Source organism: Vipera ursinii (genome assembly GCF_947247035.1).
Source record: "Vipera ursinii genome assembly, chromosome: Z".
Taxonomy (NCBI): Eukaryota; Metazoa; Chordata; class Lepidosauria; order Squamata; family Viperidae; genus Vipera; species Vipera ursinii.
In genome coordinates, this window is record NC_139517.1 from 33,731,365 (window position 1) to 33,746,793 (window position 15,429).

Genomic DNA, 15,429 nt, shown 5'->3' on the forward strand with positions numbered 1-15,429 from the left:
TGTGAACCGCCCTGAGTCCTACGGGAGAAGGGCGGTATATAAGTCTAATAAAATAAAATAAATAAATAAATATGTTGTGAGCCACCAGAGTTTCATCTGTGATATGTGCAGCCATATAAATTAATTAAATAATAAGTACAGATTCTTGATTGGTTCTTGTTCATTGACCATTCAAACTTGCAATTGCACTTAATGAGTGATAGATACTAGCAGTCCTCGAAATTCTGGATGTCACAGTGCCCCATGATACTGCGATCATGACCTGGGTGCTCAACAATAGCTTGGATTTCCAAACATCACAGCATCCTGCAGTAATGTCGATATGATTTACTACCTTCCATGTTGGCTTTCCAGAAGCAAAGTCAATAGGGAAGCTGGCAGGAAGTTGGAAGTCACAGTCACATTAAGTCCTTACTTAATAACCTACAGTGATTTACTAAATGACTAGTGATTTATTTAACAAGGGACTGCCATAACTACTATTGCTAAGCAGCAGTCACGTCTCACTTTACAACTGGAGCACTTAGTCACAAATTCCAATCCCATTTATTATTAAGCAATGGAAAAAAAAAGAATTTAAAAAGTGTGGTGGCTATTTAATAGGTTTACATATTTAATAGTGAGCCAAGATGAAACAATTTTAGAAGTTTTATAAGGTTAAAAAAAGCTTGAGGTAAAGTATATCATCTTGTCTTCATAAGAAGCAAGACAGCTTCATTGTGAGACAGTACATAGTAAATCTTCAGCACTTACCCTATCAGTCCTGCTGCACAGGCTACAACTCCATCACTATGATCTTCATCTGCAGCAATATGGTCAATGAAAGACAAGATGAATTCTACTCTAGGCTGCACCAGCATCACATCCGCTGAAAAGGAAGCATAATTTAGTTTTATAGGCTTACATTATGGACTTATTTCTTCCTATCAGTATCAACAATTCTGGAAGGTTTATCTTAAAAGTGTGTTCAATCATAGACCTCATTTGCATTAGAAGCATCCTACAAAAATTATATTCTTTTCTCTGACACTGCTTTTATACCTTCCTTCTACCTATGTTAAAATGGTTTTTAGTGCTCATATAAAAATTGATACATGTCTTAGACAAGAAATAATTGAGAGAAGGGAGATATAGCTTTGTGACTGAAAAGCTTCTAATCACATTGAATGGTTTCACTAACGCTTACTGATTAGAACAGATGAGATTCATACATTTGTGAGAGTACAGGAATAAAGTACTGGAGTTTGCTTAGAAGACATGGTCCCTTTGCCTCTAACATTATATATTTCACACTCACCACTCTTTATTCTATGGCAATTCAGTTGAGTTTAACACAAGTTAATAGTTGAGGAAAAGAACCTTTAAATTTTTAAAACCTGATATATATCCTAATCTTCTAAAACCTCCTAAAATTGTATATTATATGCCATTTTAAAGCAAACTGAAGGGAAAGGGGGAAAAACTCAAAGAAGTTTACCTTTCCAAATCTGGAAACTCTTGTTCACCCATATACCATCTCATTTATTCTGAAAACCTGATGATTTCTTAGAATGGGCTGGGTACACATGAAACTATTTCTAAAACGTCTTCTTAAATAGGAAACATTACAAGATGAACTTAGGCAAAGTTCTAAATGAAACCTAAACCGAAAGCAGCTTCTGTTTATGTATGTTTGATTTTGTTGTTGTTTATTTTTTTAAAAAATATAGCTGCAAAGAGAGGCCATCTGGTAACTTGGGCAGGGCTGTAAAAAATGCCATTTAAGTTAGACTCCACCAAAATAACCTGAAACCTCAATACAAGAAGCAATAAACAATACAACCTTGTTTTCTAAGGTAATAGCCCCAATCTTAAAACAAGGCAAATTAGAAGGCTTGCACTGACAATTTCCCATTATTATTAAGAAGAGTAAACATTGGCAGAAATTGAACCTCATGCAGAGGTTCATATTTGTGGTACTCAAGGAAATTAAAAAGGACTTACGATGTACATTCTCTTGATCTCCTTTCAGACCTTGAACGATGCCTGTATATGCTTCCAGACAGGTCTCTCGCAACTCATTCAGATAGTCTACCATGTCATAATCAGACTGAGAACAAAGATAAAATGGAGTTATCTTGGAATTACTGTCCTACCACTGCCTGTCCATCCATCTATCTCAAACATATAGGACCCAAAGATTTCCCAAAAGGTGCTTTTTTCCCTTCCCTGAAAAGAGGGGGAGGGATAACTATCTTCAGCTTATAACACAATACTTTCAGTAATCCTAAGAAGGTTCCATACCCATTTATATTCTGATTCAAATGACTCTGTGGATACAGATAAACCCCCAAGTGGCCTCAACAACTTTCTGGCTATATGACCGGATGACTGCAAAGAATATAAATCCTTCCATTCCCCAGTAAGTTTCTTGGGTGAGAAGTGAAACATTTTCAAAGGAAAAAAGCCCAAAAAAGTCCAATTGCCTTTTGAATAAAAAAGAGGGGGAAAAGCACCATTGGGACAACCATGACCTAGATGACTGAAAATTTCCATAGACATTTGATCCAAAAGATTGTTTACCTTATCAACATGGGCTTGAGAAGCTTGCTGTAGAGTATTCAATACAACTTCTAAGTATTTTTTAAATTCTCCTCCAATTGCAAGAGCAATGTCTCCAAATACTGAGAGAATTTGTGGCTTAACAGACCGATGTACATTTTCATTCTGTAAAGACAAAATGTAATTTTATTCACAGCCAACAGTTTAGCTTTTGTAAATTACATTGTTAAATTGGTTACTTATATTCTATCAGATATTGCCCCCAAGGAGCTGAGGGCTTTTCCCATTTTGCATTAACAAAACTGAAAAGTATTTGTTCTCAGCATATTTCTTATTAAATCAATGGGTTTCAATCATCATATACAGATAGGAGTGTACCCCCAAGTCTCAGCAACCCAGTATTAATCCATCACCAGATTTGCTGCTCATTAAAAAATAGCCAACTTAATCAATTTGGTGAGCCAGAGATGAAAATACATTTTTAAAAATGTAGGTGTCGCATATAGGTATGAAATGGCATTGCAGATTTCCATATTTATAATTTAAGTGAGAAAATAAGACTCATTAGAAGGTCTTAATAGAAATTATGACACTTTAATAATCTTCATAATCTTCTATTTATATTGCTTGTTTCCTTTTTCCTTGGTCAGAAACAAGCCATAAGATCAAATCAATGTTTATACTGTTAGGATTTTTTTCAGATTTCTTTCAATAATAGATGTGAATTTTTTTCTTTTGTTTTTAGATCATCAATTTACTCACCCCCAAGTTTTCTAAAAGAAGTTGCATAACCTCATCACAAAAGGGCAGAATGTTGGATTGCAAAGCCCGGCAAAGGTCACCCACTAGGCCTACTGCAGCTAAACAGACCTGCAAAAAATATATATACCCACCAGTTTCATAAGTCACTTTTCACTCACCTCAGGCACCAATCGTTATTTCCTTGCGCTATTACAATACAAAATAAAGCCTGCAAGATAATTCCTCAATTGTGGCAGCATGTTTCAAAAAGGCTTCAATATATATATTACAAATACAGTCACCTTACTCTATTCTCCAATTTTGGTCTTCCAATTTTGTATGACTGGCAGTTTTTCTTTTCCAACTTGGTGTGCAAATTTTATATTAATTTCCCCTTAAATTGAAGTAAATTTTATTGGTTTTCCCTGCATCTTTCCCCACTTTTGTACTATAATTACTTTCTTGAAAAACAACTTGTTATGGTTGTCCCTGAAATAAAAGATATTTGACCAAGGTGAGTAGTAAAGTCAGTCTTTCTTTTAGAAGATTCCATATTTTTAACTAATGTTGTTTTAATGTTATTTCAAACTCTTTTCTTTTGTTTCTTTATACCATAATTTGGCTCTATGCTTAATATTTCTCCTATTCAGAGATTTTACATATTTTGTTACCTGAGACAGCTTCTAAATAATGTAATTTAAATGATAAAATGCAAGCCTACTTCTTTCTTTTGAATCTTGCAAAAGTTTGAATATTTTGGTTTTCTTCTACTCCATGTAAATCTTTTAATTATTCTTTTCCAACTCTGAAAGCTTTTGTCTTAAGAGTACAATTAACAGTATTCAGAATAAGTTCATCTTGATTAGTATATTCATTTTTACAGTCCTGATAAGCCCCAGCCAAGAAAGTTTTAGGTTTCCCCACCTATCAAGCTATTGTTTTATTTCCATGATTTATTAGTTGTTCTGAAATATTGCACCCTGTCAAATAGAATCCCAAATATTTCACTGGATTTTTGTTATTTCATAGCCAGACATTATATCACATGATCATCTTCCCTCTTGGGTTAAACATGTTATCATCATCTTTCTTTCTTATTTCCTATCCAGAGAATTATATGAAGTTTTTAGATTTCTTTGGAGCTCCTAAGTTCTATGCTTGAATAGTTAATACTACATTGTCTGCATAACATTTCATTGTATTCCTCTCTGAATTTTGATCCCAAATATGTTTATCTTTTCAAATCATATCTGCAAAAATAATGGAGAAAGTATGCATGTTTGTCTTGTACCTTTATTTAATGGAAAACTTGTGAAGTGTTCCAATTGCTATAATCTGTCATGAATAAATACCCCCCACCCAAATTTTAAATTCTAGTATATTTGTTTTATTTAAAAATGGTTGTAAGGACACTCTAAATTTATCAAAAGCTTCTTCAGCATCTAGGAACATTACTGCTGCCTTCCTATTTTTAGTTGTTGAAATTCTTTGAGCTCTTAAACTGTTATTGGTTTCCTTAATATCAAGCCATGTTATTCAGTTACTTTTTAAAATTTGAGTCTTCAATACATGTTCAAGCCTTCTTTGTCAATACTATATTTAGAATATAATTTCTTATAAGAATTGTACAAGTTTTGTGATTTTTGATCTCTTGTATAACAAATGATTCCCTTATTTTCTGCTTTGTTGCAAACCTTGTAAGAAGCTCCTTCATATGGTTATATCCGATAGCCAAAGAATCATATTTATTTTTCAAAAGTAACTCTTTTTTGCATGTTAGTAATATATTTCTAACCGTAACAGCTTCTCATTCATCCTCCATTTAAAGGATCATGGTCCATCTATAAGAATCTCTACTTTCTTGAGATGGTTTAAGATCTTCAGAGATCCAATAGTCAATTCTTGGATATGTTTGATGACTTGCTGAAAATAACACATAGTCTTTTGCTTTGGATTTTGTAGATGATTTGCTTTGTAGCTAATATGTTTTTAACTTTGATATATATTTTGTATTGGGTTGCAGTGTTTGCCATATTCATAACTGCATTTTTTAATTTCAATTTTTTACTACAATTTATACTTCATTTATTTAGTGTTTTCTCTTTTGATAGTAGGGACGCAGTGGCTCAGTGGGTTAGGACGCTGAGCTTGTCGATCAGAAGGTCGGCAGTTTGGCGGGTCAAATCCCAAGTGCCGCATAGCAGAGTGAGCGCCTGTTACTCGTCCCAGTTTCTGCCAACCTAGCAGTTCGAAAGCACATAAAAATGCAAGTAGAAAAATAGGGACCACTACAGTGGGAAGGTAACAGCGTTCCATGCACCTTTGGCGTCTAGTCATGCCGGCCACATGACCACGGAGACGTCCTCAGACAAGCGCTGGCTCTTCGGCTTTGAAACGGAGATGAGCACCGGCCCCTAAAGTTGGAAACAACTAGCACGCATGTGCGGGGGAACCTTTACCTTTTTACCTTTTGATAGTTGGTAATTTTTATTTAACATTTTCATTTCTGATGCAAATTTCTTCAACATTTGTTTAAAGATGTCTGTCTCCCGTCTCTTCTTTTTCTCTCTTGACATCAAGGTTTTCCCACTTTTTAAATATAAGTTATGAAAATCTTTTCCAACACAATTTCCTATTATTGTTTTGCTGTAATCAAACAATTTATTGTGTTCAATTTATTCTAAATAATAGGTAATCAAATTATCCCACACCAACATTTTTTCACTTGCTTAATCCCATTAAGTTCTCTTTTCTTCAGCTGCTTTAAAATCTACAAAGAAACAACCATTCAGGATATGTTTCCTCTGTCCCCTTCAGCCACCCGTCAGATTTTATAAAATTATATAAACTGTTAAATTATATCCTTTAGTACCATTTAACAGGCTGTATGGTGTTTGATTCATAGCTTCTTCTTAACTATTAAAATGCAGAGCAATTAGTAGTCTGTGTGTGTGGGGGGGGGACTACTTTGTTTATATTCACAAAGAAACATTACTTTTTTTATGCCTTCGAATCAATGTTGACTCCAAGCAACTATCTAGACAAGTATTTACAAATAAAATTTCAGAAGTGTAATCTCTTGCCGCCGCCTCCACCGCTACTGTCGTTGGCTTCCGCTACAGCCAAACCCGGGCAGCCTCCTCCATCCCCCAGCAGTGGCATCTGGGGATTCTCAGGTTAAATCAGAACCAACCAGCAAGTGAAAAAGTTAGCAGTAGCAGCAGTAGTGGGAGTGGTTTTAATTGCCAAGCGTCCCCATGGAAGTCAATGGAGGTGCCACGGCTGGCCTTTTCAGTTGGTGAGTGAATGAGAGTGAGAGAAATGTTTTTTTGAGCAGTGTGAGTGAATGAGAGCGTGAAAGATGCTTTTTAGAGCAAAAGTGAGGGAATAAGAGCGAGAGAGAAGCTTTTGCAAACAAAACATGAGTGAATGAGAGCAAGAGAGAAGCTTTTCCATGCAAAGGCGAGTGAATGAGAGTGGAGGGGGCAGGGCGGCTGCATGTCTCCCCTTAGGCTCCACTGTTCTGTCAAGCCTCTTGTTTTGCGCATGCGCGTCCATGCGCATCCCTCTTTGTGGCTCCCAGTTTTTTCCTTTGTGAGGGAACCAGTTCCGAGTGGCTCTTTCACTGTTTCAGGTTGCCGACCCCTGTACTAATGAATTCTGTTATCATAATCTAAGCCTCCAGAATGCTGACAAACAGCATATCATGGACAGGATAATTCTAAAGCAATTACAATAAATAAGAATACTTAATTAAGAATGCAGAAAAAAAGAAAGAAGGGAGAGAGGGAAAGGGAGGGGAGAGAGAGAGAGAGAGAGAGAGAGAGAGAGAGAGAGAGAGAGAGAGAGAGAGAGAGAGAGAGAGAGAGAGAGAACGAAATGTTTCAGCTGCTTACAGCCTCAAGATTCAGTTGTGAGGTTATAGGTTAAAACAACTTTATGTTTTGACAGCTTCAGATCTTCAGGTTTTGAAAGCAAATTACTAAGTATTGAAAACACTACAAGAATAAAAAATGGTACCATAATATTCTACAAATCCAGGAGTATTAGAAAAATATATACCACTTAATCCCAAACAGTTGCTTTTTAAGACAAGGGAAAGGGCCTTACCTGATATTCAGCATAATTTTTTAAACCAATATTCAGGAAAGGTTTGAAGGCCTCCATGTACTTGAGAAACTCCCCTCCTAACACTGAACAAAATGAAAGGTTAAAAAAATATGATACCTAAAATTAATAAGAAGTTAATATTCGTAGTTCAGATGGATTTGTAGCTCCCAAAACTCTAGAGTTGTTAATTCACCCACCCACGTCTCCTTTTAATAAACCTAGGACCACAACTGGTTACACCAGAAATATTCAGTAAATAAGGGTTAATATAGTTACTCCCATTCTACAACAGGGCAAAAATATAATATAAATTTATTAACATCTCCAATTTTTCCACATCACAACCCTAATAACCACTGCCTCAACCACAAAAAAGTTGAAAATTCCAGGACATATATTTAACAATGAAAAACCAAATACTAGACTCCAAGATTAGAATATGAACTCCCAATGTTTTTTTTCCAAAAAAATCAATTACACTTTCTTATTCTAAACATTGTAAGGAAATTATGAGCAGGCTAATATTTCTTCTGTCTATATGTCAACAATTCTTCCTTCCCATATTTGACCAGTCTATTCCCAGTGAATATGATTTAATCAGATGACAAGATTAAAAGTGTAAACTTAGATCCAAAATATATTTTCATATCCAGTTTCAGCTCCATCCATGACAAGTACCATCTTGGAGTAAAATAAATCATAAATAAGGATGCATCTGAACTCTCAGTCAGAAATTTTAGTCTATTCTCTTCCTCAGTAAAGTTCTACTTCAAATCTTATCACTTCCTATGTCTCTATTCTGAATTATCATAAGAAATAAAATTCAGAAATAAAATGTTTCTGTTACTATACTGTACTATTAGATAATAAAATAAGATGCATAAATCATTTCCCTGTGATTTACTTCACATAATAATATAATCACAGCAAAACAATTGTTTGGTAAAGCCTTCTGACAGCTATTATGCATAAACACTTTATATAACATTATGAACATTTGTTAAGTATTACTTGTTCATAATCAAAACAAAACGTATTTGAGTCTGTTCTACAATACCACCTCACTATATTTTTCACTACCTGTATTGGAATCTAACCATTAAAATGTCCTTATAATTTTCTGTCATCATCTGATATACCTCATCGAGTTCTCAGCTCACAAATCTCTTCAGCATTTATGTTATGTCAGGACTAATATAGAAGTCCTAAATTCATAGAATATCCCCGTTGTAGCATAAAAATAGAATGTGGACAACCCAAACACTTATGTATTCATAGAGCCTTCAATGTTTTTTTTTAAAAATCCCTTTTACTAGCAAAGCAAAGCATTTACCTTCTACCAGAGTACTAACAGCCATGAGGGCATCCTCTTGGACACCTCCAGATCCTGCTGTACTTTGGAACATCCTCAGAAGAGATGCCATCACCACATCTGAAATCTGCAGAGCATCCTGGTGCTGGACTTTACGAAGGACATTCTGTTTGATGAAAGGTGAAAATTTACCTGGAAGTTTTCTTCTACTCCCCCCATTTCATTTTTAATTAATTACATTTTCAACTTATCTTGTGAAAAGGTATGAATTATGCAATGGGAAAAATCTATAAGCAAATATTTAGTAATAACTATCTGTCGCCTGGATAGATATTCCCCTATAGATGCTAATTTAATCTAGAAGTAAACACTAATTTCTTTAGCATCTAGCAAAATACAATTGAACAATGATAGTTATTTGTTAACTTTAGTTGAGCATCTGCTAGGACAATCTGAATTTACCTGCACAACAGTTATTAATTTTCCTTGCTAAAATAGTGAGAGTTCCACCTCTTTCTTTGACATATTAGTTCTGGGACCAGCTGATGAAAGGTATATATCCAGGGTATTTTGTGTCAAACAATGCACCAATGTATTACTTTATTTTTCTATATACCATTGTTTTTGATAAATTGCAAAGAAAAAGTCAAATTTGAATCAAGAGGGCATTTGTTCTGTAAAAAATCCAATACAGATTTGTTTTCTCCTTAATATTAATGTTAGTTCTTATACTCTATGCTTTACAGTATCAAGCTATAAACATCTTTACAATTAAATAATAAATGTTAATTTTTTACCTGCAATGTAGCACAAAGTAAAGACTGAAGATCATTAAACTGGATTCTGTCACTTGTGCTCTGGATATGAGACTGGAGAGAAAATACTGTTTAGTATTTGAAATGTTCTTTAAAACTTTTATCTCTATTGAATAACTGGTATGTATTTAAAATTAAGTTGATTAGGAATAATAAGACCTACAGCCAGAACTAATTATGATCTTAAGTGTGCATTTGAATGAAGATATTCATTGGCTATCTTTCTGACAGACTGAGAAGTTTGTGCTATGTTTAATTAAAATCTAACAGTGATGACCAGATCATAGGCATGTGCCTGCAATGGAAAATCCCAGTATAGGTAATATGTGATCTGCAGCAATCAATATTTTTTTTACATGAATCACAGAAAGCATGCAAAACATCCATGAAACAAAACATAAAATATACAACTCCCCAAGTTAAGCTTTCCTGTTCTAGAAATCACCCATTTGGGGGGGATACTACCACATTTTTCAGCCATCCAAGCTAACCTCCATTTGGAGCACTTGTTGCAGCCGTTCCATGATAACTAAAGTTGTCTTCTGAACAGCAGGATAACAGTCTTTGGCGCTATTTTTCACAATTTCCATGAGTGCTTCATATGCAGCACTCCTTAAGTTATTCTGATGTCCATCAGGCCTAAAACAAAATATAAACAGAAGCAAGAGTACATTAGAACACATACACAATTAAATGCCAATGAACTATCCAGAAGGCTACCCATTGAAGTGCTATATCAATGGAAGGTAGGGTATAATATTCCATTTGTTTTTTGGAGGAGGGATTAAGGCTGGGATAAGATTTTTTAAATCTGCCATTAGGAATGAATAAGGGCTAAACCTTTCCATCACTCAACTTATAGCAGTGGCCCAACACCAATCCTAGTATCTGTCTATGATATTGGGGCAGTCATTAACTCATTTGCTTTAAATGCTATGTCACATAATATCACATTATAAATAATTCAAGATGGCCAACCACAAAAAAGGTAAAGTCCTGCATTCTGTGACATACAATGCTACTTGTAAATTCTTTGGTATGAGAAAATTAACCAATGGATCAATATAGTTCCTGAATTTTTTTTCTTCAGACAGATTAACTGATATAAAATGTATACTGGACTTGTACATGTATTTTTGCAATTGTATAATATTGTTTTGTGCTGGCTGTGAAATATACAAAACTCAACATTTTGCTCTTTTATTAACTCAGGCTTGAGCAGGCAGATTATAAAAAAATAATCTTAACTGCTGTTTACTATTTTATTTTTTAATGTTTCAAAAAATACCCATAGGCCAATTTCTCTATAGATCAAACAGACAGCATTTATCACAGATTGCTGCTCCACTAGTTTTGGGATCCCAGGATAAAAACTATGGTTGCTAATTGCTTATTGTTATTGTACAGAGAAAATAAAATACTTAAAATATTTTGCTTAGGTTCCACTGTAATACAACTCACGCAGAATGTTCTACCAGAATGTACTGAGTGGGCTATTTAACTTCAAGTATTTAGTATCACTTCTATTCTATTACCATGCTATTAGAGAAGTCATCCTTTCGAATCTGGAAGTCTCACCTAAACATTGCACTTGCCACACTTTTCTTGGTATTTATTTGGACATTATGGAATAAAATATATTGAAAATTTTTAAAATCAGATTGGAGGAAGGCGGTGATGCTATTGAAGAAAACTTTGGGAAAAATCCCAAAGGTGCTTTTTCAAGAGGCAACTGGACTTGTTTTTCTTTGAAGATGTTCCACTTCTCATCCAAGAAGTTTTTTCAGCTCTGACTGGATGATGAAGAATGTAAGAATTTATATTCCTTATAGACAGCTGGTCATTTGCATTCTTTTAGAGTTGTTGAAACACTAAACACTTGGGGGTTTGTCTGTGTCCTCAGGGTTACCTGAGTAGTGCAAATGGGTGTGGAGCAGCCTTTTTGGAACCGCTAAAAGGACTGTGTTGTGGAGCTGTGCTTTCTTCAGGATGTTTTCTGCCCTATGTCCCTTCACTGCTGAACACAGGTGCAGGCTGTTGGGGGTGAGCCTGTGTTGTCTGCATCTTAAACTGAAACGCATATCCTATAGTCTGCAATTTTTCTGGAAATCTATTCATATTCCCATACCATTCAAAGAGTGTTCATCCCAAAGCGTATAGCTAAATTTCTATAGAAATTCTCAGTCATCCAGATCATGGTTGTGCCAAAGCTGCTTTTTCAATAGGCAACTGGACTCCACAACACAGCCCTTTCAGGAAGCCTTCCAAGAAGGCTTCACACAAATTTGCACTACTCAGGTGATCCTGAAGACACAGACAAACCCCAAGTAGCCTCAATGACTCTCTAAAAAAATGAAAATAACCAGCTGTCTGCAAGAAATATAAATGCTTCCATTTCCCATCATCCAGTCAGAGCTGAAGAAGCTTCTTAGATGAGAAGTGAAATGTCTTCAAAGAAAAACAAGAAAATTGCCTCTTTAAAAAAAAGCACCTTTGGGACAACTATGTCCTGGATGATTGATACTGTCCATAGAGATTCTCTTTTGGAAAAAATCAAATTTCATGTCTAATTTTTTGTTTGGCTGAGACAACAAATTTGTGCCTATTGTTTCAGAGTGATGTATTTTATGTTACTGCATCCCAAAGTATCCAAGCTAATTGCTATATGGAAGTCTAATCACACATCCAACATAATAGTTCAATACTTTATAAGACACTGGGAGGTAAAGATTAGATCTAGAATATGAAGGATCTTCTACAACAAAACAAGTAATTGTACAGGTAGTCCTTGGATTTTAACAGAAATTTCCATTACTAATGAGAGTTGTGTTGCTTAGTACAACTGTCCTGGCAGTCTTGTTTGCCATTGTTAAGTGAGGAGTGCACAGATTGCTAACTGAGCACCTCATGTTATCATGAGGATATACATGCTGACTATAATGGTGATCAAGTGACTGAAGGACCCTGTGAAGTCATAAATAGGCTGTAAAAGTTTTGTTTTCCAGCATTGCCATAAGTCTGAATGACTGCTTAACAAAAATTTAGTAGGTGAAAACTACTTGTATAGTAATTGCATTTTAAAAAACTTGAAAGCTAGCACTGAATTAGAATAATACAATCACATTAAATTATCCACAAAAAGTTTATCCATGAATACTGCAGAATTCCTTGCAAAATGTCTAATAGTGATGACATAAGAGTATTCTTAAAGGCCTATCAGCTTATAGAATCAGATAAACATATGAAATAATTTGAATTACCTTGATTCAGTTTGGAGACAGGGATATTATTGAAACAAAGTTAAATCTTGTTGCAATAACCAGGTATGTATAAATTTAGAATCTGTAAGCTTTAAATAGTAATAAAACAAAGTTCCCCTGACCAGAGCATGAACACAGTAAGTCAGGAAATATGTCAAGCAAATAGTTTAAATAGGTCAAGTAACTTACACAAGACATATATTCAATAGTGATTTAAATAATTCTACATTGATGAAGAAGTATGTTTCTCTGTTAATGAAATCTTCTGATGGATATGGTGTAGTTTTTTTAAGACCGATTGTTTTGGTATTTTGTAAATGAGAACTAAAACCTAACATCACAGGTCATATCCTAGATTCAACAGCATATACATCTTTTTTCCCATGAAACCAAAGCTCATAATCAGGAACTTTAACTGCCTCGATATATACTGACAGGGAGGGAGGGAGCGTGGGGAAGAAACCAATGAAGACTTTGTCTTTACTTTTGATTTTTAGAAAGAAAATCATGAAATCTAGACAAAATAAAAAGGCTGCTACTTATTTTATTCAAAACTGCTCTCCAAGTTTTAACCTGTAGTAGTCATTGGAGTTCATAATAAAAAAAGACAAATTATTTTATAAGGTCATTTTCAAATAGACAATATTTTAAACTGGAATATAAAAGGAGATAATTTCAAAAAGGTGCAAAACTTGTTTAAAATGTGCTGAATTATTTTAATACTATATAGCTTCATGCTCCATTTTGCAAAATTCAGTCAAAAGGCAGCTAAATTTGTTGTAAAACTTAGTCAACACTGTTTAAAATCAGAGATTAAATACACAAATTTCAAAGTTCTTATATTTTGTTATATATGCCTGATCCTGAAAAAAACCCAAATTCTGTCCAAGTTCTATATCCTATCGAAAGAGGATCATAATCTTGCAAACTATGTAAATAATATGTGTTAAATAAAAATTGCATGGTTTTTTCATATTTTCTTATATAATTTGTGCTGCTTCACTTGTTAATGACTTAGAACTTCTAAATAAAATTCCAGAGCATCTTGTATCTATTCTATTGTTTTAGTGGACATTGTTTATACATATTTGATACTTTGCAACAATATGGCTTGTGCCAAAATCTAAAAGTTACATGTCTGTAGCTTTTCTGCAATTTTGTGGAATGTACATGTAAAAGGTTCCCAAAAATTACAAAACCAACCTAATGCTATTACACCTTATCCTTCATAAGTTGTGGAGATTTTATAAAATGAAACTCTTGAGGACATCCTGAAGTCCCCTGGTCAGCAGCACATGGTCAAATGGATAAAGAATCACTAAGTTACCTGTCTGTGGTCTCTAAAAGTTTCTGAACAATTAATTCAAAAGATGAGGATAAGCAGTATGTTGCAGGCTCTTCTTGATCATCAGCCACATCAGCAGCTTCATAAGCAGCTTCTGCCAAACTAGAGAAAGCCTGTAAGATATTAGGTGTCAGTAATTTAGAAGTTGACAATTTTAGGAAGTTTCCTATTTTGGTAATAAATTAATTTCCTAATGTTGACTCCAACTTTGCATCTTTCTTTAACATTTTCCTGTTCCGTTATTTGATAAATTAAGAAGTCAAACAATAGGTCCAATCATCACCAAACATTTTTTGCTTTAGCACCATTGTTTTATCTGTAACTTTATAGATTATCCTCAATTTATGACCATTTATCTAACAACCATTCGAAGTTATGACGATGCTGAAAAAGTGACTTATGATTATTGTAATATGCCTCATGGTCACATGATCAAAATTTGCATGCTTGGCAACCAGAATGTATTTATGATAGTTGCAGTGTTTTGGGGTCACATGATCACCATACACAACCTTCCCAGAGGGCTTCTGACAAGCAAAATCAATGGGAAAGCAAATTTGCTTAATGACAGAGGGAGCTTCTTAATGACTACAGTGATTTGCTCACACCATGGCAAAAAAAAAAAATCATAAATACTTAATTGCATTACTTAGTAATAAAAATTCTGGTCCCTACTGTGGTCATAAGTCGAGGACTACCTGTACATTTGGAGCAACTGCAGATTCAAAACTACAAGCCTTATTTTTCTAATTTATCCAGCACTCAAATGTTTATTCAGAATAAAAATTCTGACTTACCCAGCATACGTTGGAGGCCACCCTTGGCTCTGCACTCAAACCTTCAATTAGACACTGCAGCAATGGAGCAAGATAAATATCATTTATGGCTGCCTCAGGTAACAGCTCACAGATCCGACCCACAGTCCAGGCGGTTGTATCTCTGACGACAACACTGGGGTCCTTCATTAACTCTATAAGAGTAGGCATAGCCTAGGAGAAAAATAGCCCATTGTCAATCTGTGTTAGACATTTCATGTCTAAAGTAGTTTTCAAAATCCTTGTATTTCCAACTGGCTCCTTCAGCTCTCAGGAGCTCAGTTAGATTTTAGAGCAGGCTAGTTGTAAGGTATATTCTTACCAATCAGGCCCATATGTATTTAAAATGGAAGCATAGGTTGGGTTTTAATATGGTTTTAACTATTGTATATATCAGGCATAAATCATTTAATTGTTTTTAACTTTTGTACTTTTTGTACTGACTCCTTCGGGAGAAGGGCGGTATAAAAATTTAATAAATATAAATATA

General features: G+C 34.6%; 1 protein-coding gene across 4 annotated transcripts in view; it reads right to left on the reverse strand.

Moving 5' to 3' along the window:
- The window catches only part of KPNB1 (karyopherin subunit beta 1), a gene marked incomplete at its 3' end in the record, with an annotated part of 58,205 nt that overhangs the window by 15,583 nt on the left and 27,193 nt on the right, over nucleotides 1-15,429 (reverse strand). For all 4 annotated transcript variants that reach the window (XR_014494355.1, XR_014494356.1, XM_083379289.1 and 1 more), the window contains exons 11-20: nucleotides 14,922-15,113; nucleotides 14,107-14,237; nucleotides 10,011-10,158; nucleotides 9,502-9,573; nucleotides 8,726-8,870; nucleotides 7,393-7,475; nucleotides 3,304-3,411; nucleotides 2,563-2,706; nucleotides 1,984-2,089; nucleotides 754-868 (exon numbers count right to left, since the gene is read on the reverse strand). Coding sequence is in view for 2 of the 4 variants with exons in the window: in XM_083379289.1 (XP_083235415.1) it covers nucleotides 754-868; nucleotides 1,984-2,089; nucleotides 2,563-2,706; nucleotides 3,304-3,411; nucleotides 7,393-7,475; nucleotides 8,726-8,870; nucleotides 9,502-9,573; nucleotides 10,011-10,158; nucleotides 14,107-14,237; nucleotides 14,922-15,113 (1,244 nt within the window). The remainder of the gene's footprint in view (nucleotides 1-753; nucleotides 869-1,983; nucleotides 2,090-2,562; nucleotides 2,707-3,303; nucleotides 3,412-7,392; nucleotides 7,476-8,725; nucleotides 8,871-9,501; nucleotides 9,574-10,010; nucleotides 10,159-14,106; nucleotides 14,238-14,921; nucleotides 15,114-15,429) is intronic.